Genomic DNA, 9,882 nt, shown 5'->3' with positions numbered 1-9,882 from the left:
ATGTGCTGCAGTCACTTCCTACTGGTGCGGGTGAGAGCTGATACACTCTGCTGTATCATGTCGTCTTAGTTCGGCTCCACAGACAGTATCCAGCACGGTAAACATGTTATTTCAGAGTAAGTTAACTCGCTGGCCAAGTATGAAGCTGTTTCTCTGGTTCGTGGCGTGTATGACATGTCTGTTGGTCCAGTCCGGAGCGGCGGAGGACAGCAGCCCGTGGTACCAGGACCTCTGCAGGTAACAAACACACCTCATAGCCAAAAAAAAAAAAAAAAAAAAAAAACAACGGATCGAGCAATGTTAAATGCTGCAGCACTGCATCCGCTTTTCACATTACGTCTAACTACATAAATTGATTCAGCAGTGTGCCAGTTGATGTTAAATTGTTTATTTCCAGACACGCTACTCTGCTATCACACGACCTTTGGCATTTTCTTCCTGCTAAAATTCGCTCACAAACACTGCCAGCTCTTTGTTTCAGTCACAATATCAGTGTTTACTTTCTAGCTTCTGTGTAATGGCAGACCTCTAAGTGGCGTAAGCTAGCAGTTAGATTAGCTGTCACATCCACAAAAGTAGTTTTTTTGCTTTAAAGCGGACTTTTTTTAAAAAACGTTTTAATAAGCTAACATCCAGATGAAGTGGATGAGCCATGACTTTTACTCACATTGTTGTTTTTTAAAATTTTGACTCGATGATTATTTTGTTTGTTTTTGTCAAGCTAAAAGTTCAACCAAGCTAACTGCTAATAATAGACATCATAGCTAGCTTGTTTGTGACAGGGACAGTAGTGTGACTGTCAGCATAGATAAGTTACACAAGAGGAAGGAAGGGGAAATTATATGAATGTTAATTACGGCTAAATATGTATTTAGTATGTTTGCGTATGCTGCTTAAATAGTGTTGTTTTCCTGCTCTGGAGCTGTCTGTTCTGCCTCAATATTGATGAGGCATAAAGACAGAGATGATAACTAGTTAAAGTCAACTTGTAAGTTCAGACTGGTTGCATTTACTTATCCGATTGACATTCTTAACCCAACCAGTAAAGCTTCAAAAACCATGTTAGAAATGGTTTACATGTAACTTCACTGAAATCTAATTGCAGGCATTATTTAAGGACAGTCTATGCTAATATGACTAAAGGGTGATGTGAACCAAGTATTCAGAAAATCTACTTAAATTAATCTCATGTTACACACTACTAATGAATTTAAATATATATATATATAATTTTCTCTATTTTGAAAATAGGCCTTAACCAGTGTCAAGTATTAGTAGTGATGTCCATACCAGTTTTTATTTTTGTACCACATTACCGGATGGTATTATTTATGCATATATTGTGCTTTGCTGTGTCTGGAGGTGGTGGGGAAAATTTTATGCTGGAAGATATTTGTGTTTAATATATAATACTGACCCTAATATATCTATGATAGGTCATGAAGACTGTTCAGACTGTCGTAAAGACATCATCTTCAAATTGCTTATTATCTTGAACCTGTTCTGTGAACCTTAAAACCAATAAAACACAAGCAGTGAGAGAGAGAGAGAAAGAGTCTAAATGTCTTCTTTTCTTATTTGCTTAATTTCTTTTATTCTTTGTCTTGCAGTTATAAATGGGAGGCTATAGACCAAGATAATAAAATTAAATATACACTAAAGCTTTGTGAGTCTTCACCATCAACCAGCTGTGGGGCCAGCTCTGCAGTGTGTGCCCACAACCTCAACACCAACAAAGAGCAGTCAGTCGGTGAGTACTGTCAGCTGTTGGCACCGTGACCCAGTGTTATATCACATACTCGTTATCAGCCAGGTGTGGTGGCATCCTGTCAGTTTATAAGTAACTGCGCAGCCTGAAGTGACAGATATAAGAGCTGCCATTGTGGTCAGCCACATATGGCGAGTTATGTGAAAATTATGTGTGATTAGCTAAAATTTACAGGAAACAGGTATTTTTGTCTTGCAAGTTAGGAGTTTGTCTTTATGTAGGAACTAGATTTGTTTTCTTTTTTTCTGTCAGGCTGTGTAGCCTGTATTTTAATCATCTCCTCTGTAAAGTTGTACATTACATATGTATAATGATAATATATACATTGTATTCTATTGAACAACTTTAAATAAGTTTATGTGAGTGAACATTATGCCACTTTTGCTGTAACAGACGAACTAAAAGGAGCATCTCTTGTGTAAATGTGTTTACTTAGTGGAAGAGTTTTATTGCATCTGCTGTCCAGAACTGAACGTCTTTCACAGTTGAATCAATATGTTCTTTATCATTTGTTCCTGTTTTTGAGCAGTAAGGAGGAAAGTAGTGTCATGTGTCTCATGAAAACCCCTCAGCAGAAAATTCACAGCTTATGCTGGAAAGAAGAGGGGGCTGGTAGCTGTGAGACTTGTTCCAGATCATATTTTGTTCCTTTTATTGATTTACTCTCCATTCAGGTCTATCTATATGAATTATGAAATGTATTTGTTTTTACTGCTTTGACTATGCATTTTACTTGGCTACTTAAAACAAAGTCTTCTTCCATATGTAGCTGGAGAATGTTAACACCACAGCTAATACTCCTGCCAGTAAAATTACAAGCAAAGACGAAACAACTGTTTCCCTGAACGTGAAACTCAGTCACTCATTAGTGAACAAGAGAAAAGGAAATCTGTTTTATTTGGTTCTTACCAAAACAATAACAGCTAAATGTCAAAAAGTAACAGATGGGAGCTGCTCTGAGTTCAGAGTAGAGGAACCTACAGAGGTTAAGGGAAAAAAAGACGTGTCATCACAGGCATAGAGCCAGATATCAGTAGCTGCTTCATCACTATTTCTGCTCGCCTCTAATTTCTTTCCTCTGTTACTTCAATAATGTGGGTAGATCCAAATATTTTTTTATATATATAACTGGTGCAAAACCCATCTTTATTTTTGATTAAATAGCTTAGCTTTTCCAGCATTTTTAGTTCCTATAAAGAAACATTGATTTTGTCTTGCATCTTGCCTGCTCTACCCAGGCACCTGCTCAGAAGATTTCCACTCTGTGCAAATATCGATGTTTCCATATTTGAGTTTCTCTTGGATGCTTAATGTTATTTATTAATCAGTTAATCATTTTCTCTTAAAATATCTTATGGTGAAAGATATTCCACAGCTCAAGGAAACATAGTTAAATGATTTGTTCAGCTAGTTCTCCTGATGCAATAAAGAAGAAGAAACTTTCACATCAGAGATGCTGGAACCACGACATGACAAAAAGATTTTATTGTCAAAATATTCAGAGATAGTATTTCTTGTATTTGACTGAGTACAACAGCATTGAAAACAGAAGGAAAATAACGACTTTTTTAGAACAGTTCTCAGTCTTAACGGTAAGATAATTGATATCTATGCGTGATAACAGGAATCTGAGGAGCATGTGTTTATATTTCCTGATGAAATATATTTAGTGCTATTTGGGTCATGATTTGTTGTAGATGAGGATTGTTGACAACCTTAGGCTTGTTGGACAGTTTACCAGTTTATTACGTATTGGTTTATAATTGAATTGTATGAACCTTGCTGTGTTTGTGGATAAAAAAAAATGTCCTTTTTGCTCGTTTTGTTTTAAATGCTGCATCAAACAAGCACAAGTCTCAGTCCTGCTGCTGACAGCAGGAGGCTTGGATGCTAATTGAACTGATGTTGTTTGGATCAGTCTTTCAGTGCCTCATCACAGATCTCATCTCTGTGCTGATGAGGCTGAACGACCTCCTCCTCCTCCTCCTCCTGCTGTTGCTGCTGTTTTATATCAGCAGTGACTAAAATTGTTGTTTCAGTTGCTTTAACAGTCATAAAAGCCAAACATTTGTTGTTTCAGGTTTCCTTGATTCCTTATTCCTTCTGATGGAATAATATAGCTAGCTGTAAGATTTTTTACAATGTCAGCTTAACAAAAACATTTGCACCTTAATTTAAACTAAATTTAGTAAAAATTAAACTAAAAATAAAAAATGTTTTCTGTTTCCACCTTGTCACATTTTAGTTTATTTTCTGGGTCTAAATAATGATAAACTGAACCTCTTTGGGTTCTGGACTGTTAGTCGGTCTAAGGAAACTAAGCCACCAAATAATCCGAAGTGAAGGCAATTTGAAGATTTGACTAAAACAACAAATGTTTACACCTGAAAGCTTTAATTGATCTGCTGAGGCTTTCTTTGTGTTGATGTCTTGATTTGATAAATTTGTGCTAAAATGCTACCTTGTTTGTGTTTTTTGCTGATGTAACCTGTCACTGAACGCCTCGTCATTGTTGAGTCGCTGTCGCATAGTGTCACAGTGCTCATATGTTGGGTAATACGTTAGACATTTTTGACAAATGTCACGTGTAATAACTTTCACTAAACTTCCTCTACAAGCTAACTGTGATTATTTTAAACAGTTACGTCACTGTCTTTGTGTTGAGTCCTTACAGGGCCGTCTTCTGCTTTGGTTAGTGACCTTACCGCTATAACCTTCCCTTGGTTACGTATTTGGTGACTCTCACCCTGTGAGTGTCATCTGATTCAAAGTGCTGTGTTGCTTTTAAAAAGCTGTGGACTTATGCCTTGTTTAGTTTGCAGGCTTTATTTGCATTTTATTTGGTTGGATATCTTTATTAGGTAGAAGACTGCCATGTACAGAAAGTGAAAGAAGCAAGAAAATGTAACTGAGCTGGTTGGTCAGATGAGTCGCAGTTTTTTTACACTAGCTGACTTATCACATGACCCAGGAGGACATCATCAGGCTCAGCAGTACAAATATACACGTCTCAGACTCTTCTTGTTTTTGTGCTGCTTGCTTGAGGCTTTATTCATGCACGTCTCAAACCACACACAATCCATTAACACACATTTAAATTTCCATAGTTTTTCCCTCAAATTTAAGTTTTAGCAGCAGCATAACACTGTCCTATACAAGACCTGCTGAATCATAATGCAAATGTAAATATGTTATTGATGTCTCGGCCCTGTCTTCTTCTTTATCTTGTTTGGTTTTGTTGGCTGCAGTTGTGGAATATTTTGACACTAGAGGATCATGGCTTCCTGGTTGCAAAAAATGATTCTGTATAATCAACATTTAAGTTTATTTTGTCAACAAAACAATGTCAGAAACTCAATTGCCTGATAATTTTATTATAGAGAACAGAGCCAATACAATGAAATTTTCTGTGTCAACCAGGGTAGCAAAACACAAGCAGAGCAAGAGAAGAGAGAACAATATAATACCAATACCGGAACCAATAACAGTCATACCAGGAAATAAAATACTTTTCTGTGACATGGTTAAGTAGTAGCGCACAATACTGCATATTTGAGAAGTATCTAAATGTGAATGGGACAATTTGGCAGATTTATTCTCTCTGAGCCATGTGGCATGAGTTCAGAGGTATCTGTGGTATTACCCAGGAGCTGGGTTAGCGGTGATGCTGCGTCCACAACAAATGTCATGTTTGTGGGAGATGGCTTTAACGGCAGGTAGTTGCGTACTGAGAGTGTCTGTGGTTTTTATTAACAGCTAAAAGGTCATTTGATCAGCAGTGATGCATTTCCATGATGATATTGTCATGCAGGATGTTATAAAGCCTTCTATTATGCAGCGAGTGGGCTTTTTCAAGCTCCTCAGGAAGTGAAAATCAGTGGTTGTGGGGCTTTATTTTCAGAAGAAGGTAGACATTATATCAGGTTCTGAGTAATATAAAAACCAAAGAACTTAAATCAAGAGTCAAAACATGCTTGCTATATAATCTTAATTCCTCCCTGCATGTGTGCTCAGTCTGTTGGAAACAGTCAAATGAATACAGCTAAAATATGAGGGGTAAAACGGGATATCAGAGGACTGCAGAGTCCAACCGGTGACGTTGTGAATCTGTTTCAGCTAAACAGTCTGAAGATAAAGACGCTCCTGCCTGCTGTAGATGTGGTGTTGGTAGGTCACGCTGCTGGTCACATACAAACTGCTACCGTAGGAGGACAATGAAGGATATTGTGCTCTGAGATAGCAGTCTGGTAGTTCACAGGGTTTAGAGAGCACATAAAATCAAGTTTATTTAAGACCTACTGACATACAAATAAGTTATATATTTTCTTGTATCAGTTAAATAAACTTTTCAAGATGAAGTTAACTGTTGAGAAGAATTTTTCATTGTGTTTCGTTTCTCTGGTCTGTTTGTCAGGTCAGCAGAGCAAAATTCAGCTCATCACATCTGGTAACGCATTTGCAGATGTTAGTTATTCTCAAAGCATCTGTTGTTGTCGCCCTGCTTTGAGTTTATTTAACTTCCCGATTCGTAAATCCAGTCAGAGTCTTCACATTACGGAAGCAGAACCTTTCCCACTGGTTTTCTTTTTCTGAGAACATTAAGATTATTAATGAAGGCTCTATACTGATAATGTGGTTAAAATAGTACGGTGCACAGCCTTGGTTTGTGTTTGAGTGCTGCACAGTTTACATTGACCTGTCGGGTCATTGAAGGTTCATGGGTCAGGATATCATTCAGCCAAACTACTTCTCATGTTGACTAACGGGGATGAAAAGCCTGAGAATGAGAACCTGTGACTTTAAATTTGTTGTAAGAATCTCAACTTTTCTTGTAAACAACCACATCCAGTAACATTTATACAATTATCCATCAATATTTGGAGAAAAGTGAGGAAAATTGGATAAAGGGAAAAGATGAAACAGACTGCTAGTGGTGTCGTTATTCGAATATCTTCAATGCTATTGATGTTATATTTATTCACCACTTATCCTCAGTGCAGTAATCAGCCTTTTCATCCTTTTAATGTTGAAACAAGTCGATAAAATCTAGTGTAATTTTGTAGAAATGAATCATTATTTTCAGTATATTTGTCATTAGTGAAATACATCAAGGCTTAAGGCCTTGTAAAACTGTGCAACCATGTATGAGATGTATATTGATTCTGTGTTTGTCTGTGTGCAGGTGATTTATCCCTGAAAAGGCTCTCTGGCACAGTGCTCGATTACAACAGTACAAAAATATGTCCTGGAAGCAACAGCAGCATTCAGGCCAGCATCAGCTTCCAGTGTGGAAAAACTATGGTAAGAAATACGTTCAAAATAATAAAATGTTTAAGTGCTGTTCAGCATTATTTTCTTTTGTAGTCTTGTGTCAGCTAACACCTGGTCTGTGCTGACTGTGCAGCAGCTGTTTCAGTCCTCTGTGGCTACAGCAGTGCTGCTTTGCCAGCCTACAGATGAACAAATCATGTGTCGTCACAGGATGAATAAACATACACTACAACTGCAGTTACAGCTTCTTCACCCTTTAGATTTCTAATGTCTTCCTGATAGCCAGAAATTGAAGGACACTGTGCACACTATTTTGGCTTACAAACCCTAAACTAAAAGGATATGTACATCAGTCAAAACAGAATGCATCCTAGTGTTCATATAGATGATACTGGAGGAGGCTCTGCACAAACATCTGCTTATGAAAGACTGTAGAGACAATACTAACAGTCTGAGCAGATCATCCAGTCTCAAAAATTCCCCAGATGCCAACCTGATGAGATCTGATGGCATCTGTGGAAAGAGACTAATCCACAATGACCCTGCTCCATAACCCGCATGACCCAAAGGATCTATTGCTACTGTCTCTGTACCACACACTCCAGGATGTCCACGCATGTCCTTTGTCCCCACACTTTGTTTTTTTTTTTTTGACATGAAGAGGATCTACTCAATATTAGGCAAATGATCGCAATGTTATAGCTGATCTGTAAATTGCAAATGTATCATAAAAGCTCATTTTAATACATGCAAGAAAGATGCACTGAGTGGATGAACAGTACCATCATTTATTTTAATTACATTACGTAGTTGAATATATTGAACATGGCTAAGTGCCTTAGATGGCTGTTACTGGTGTCTGATTTTAAAGTGTTGATGTTAGACGTCTTTGTTAGGCTCAGCTTAACAAGTTCTACCTGTGTGCCTCAATTAATGCATGGTTAAAAAAAAAAATTGGAATTATTGTCCCATTGAGTGTCTTTTATGAGAAAAGAAGAGAGTAAACATGTAATCTCCGCTGTGATTAATTTGGTCCAAGAAGCTTGTGTGATCCTTTTGCAAGAAGCTCTCGAACTAAATCAAACGTTTAACCTTTGGCTGTTTTGTGTTTCCTTGAACTCTGTCAGTGTAAGTCAGTGCTTTGGTTTGTAGCAGAGATTTATACAGCTAAAGAGTTTACAGTGTATGGTGTAATCATCAACATAAACATATAGCTGTTATAGGATGAAGCTAAGATCTGGTTTGTCGCTAATCATGGCTAACACTTAAAAAATGCTACAAAAGTAAATAATATTTAACTTTGCGTGAGCCTGATCATATGGCTGAATCACTAGAAACACTAAGAAAATGTTATTGTGACTTGTTTTTTATCACTTGAACATGTTATGACTTGCAAAAAGTCTTTTCTTTTGAAAAGATGCCAGACTAAAGCTTTAAGAAACAGCAAGCCCCCAATAATGCAAAGAACACCTCTAAAGCAAACATTAAGATTATTTTAATCCAAATTATGTACAACTGTGTTTATCTCTGATCTGTGAATGGAAACGATGTGGAACAATGACTCACCTCATGCTTCTCACCGTATACTGAGTGTGTTGGTGTATGTGGATCTGTGGTTTTTGGGCTGACTTGAGTGGTGGTTTGTCATCAGAGCAACATTTCCTGGTAAAGTCAATGAAGACTTCTTACACCAGAAAAGATGATCACTACAAATAAAGTTTCAAGCGGAAAAAGGAAAGCAGCTTTCCCAAAACGCTGCTGTAATTGGAGATGATGTAATGAAAATGATGCCTCTTTTAGTTATGCTCCCCATATACAAATATTTATTAATCTGACTTTCATTTTTAATGTATTCTATACAAAAATCACAATACTCTTTAGTTTTCATTACAGTTAAAGTGCACAAACAAGTACATTTAACTAATTAATTTAAAACATAGCATGCCTCCAGATGTAGAATATTTATTAAATAAATTCTCATTTTCTCAATGTAATTATTCCTGCCAGACTTTTTCTTTTAATTAAATCCTAACATTATTTAACTTTATTTAAGCTGAATTTTCAACAATGATCTTGTTTGTGTAGCTATAATAAACCCTGATATTCTGTTTTATTTATTTATTTATTTTACTGTTTTAATACAGGCCTAATGATAAAAAATATTCCAATTAAAGTGGATCTTTTAGTGGCCCAATTCAGCAAAAGATATGAAGGATAAAATTAATCTTGTGTGATTTTTGTATATAATACAAAAGGTGGAGTGTCAGCAAAAATGAAATTGGGGAGAGAATTAAAGCATTAAACACTAAATTGTGATGTACTGAGCAGTTTTCTGCTGTAAATGTTAGCAACGTTTATTCAAATGTTGATTTTTTTTTTCTGTCAAAATGAAAACACACAAGAAATGTTCACCATCATTAAATAAACAAATTAGGTGTGTAATTTAGGTCCATTTTTTAGCAGAAACATTGACACATTCTGTAATTAGCTTGCTTGGTAAGGTGTTGATTTCATGCACAGTGTTTCTCTTTGTTCTTCGGCCTTGCAATTGTTCTTCTCACCCTCATTGCCAAGCATCTATCTCTCACATTCATGCTCCTGTGTTTGTGTGCTGCAGGGGACTCCAGAGTTTGTTGCAGTCTCTCAGTGTGTGCATTACTTTGAGTGGAAGACCTACACCGCCTGCAAAAAGGACAAATTCAAGCCACACAAGGAGGTACGTGGAGGAACATGAGATAGGTGGCTGACTTGGTTGTTTCTACGTAATAATGAAACTGTAACCTCATCTCTTACGATCATCAGAATCAGTGTGGCAAATGAGAGGAAATGTGAAGTTTTCTAAC

The 9,882-nt window shown here is 36.8% G+C and overlaps 1 protein-coding gene across 1 annotated transcript in view; it reads left to right on the top strand.

Annotated features, from left to right (window-relative positions):
- igf2r (insulin-like growth factor 2 receptor) overlaps window positions 1-9,882 on the top strand; it is a 43,452-nt gene continuing 33,570 nt past the window's right edge. Inside the window, exons 1-4 of the mRNA XM_041975297.1 lie at window positions 1-237; window positions 1,611-1,750; window positions 6,951-7,069; window positions 9,657-9,755. Of these exons, the coding sequence (XP_041831231.1) occupies window positions 104-237; window positions 1,611-1,750; window positions 6,951-7,069; window positions 9,657-9,755 (492 nt within the window). The 5' untranslated portion in view covers window positions 1-103. The remainder of the gene's footprint in view (window positions 238-1,610; window positions 1,751-6,950; window positions 7,070-9,656; window positions 9,756-9,882) is intronic.

This window comes from Melanotaenia boesemani, chromosome 22 (genome assembly GCF_017639745.1).
Source record: "Melanotaenia boesemani isolate fMelBoe1 chromosome 22, fMelBoe1.pri, whole genome shotgun sequence".
Lineage (NCBI taxonomy): Eukaryota > Metazoa > Chordata > Actinopteri > Atheriniformes > Melanotaeniidae > Melanotaenia > Melanotaenia boesemani.
Note: the sequence above shows the minus strand (reverse complement) of the source record. Positions and strands in the feature narration are given on the sequence as shown.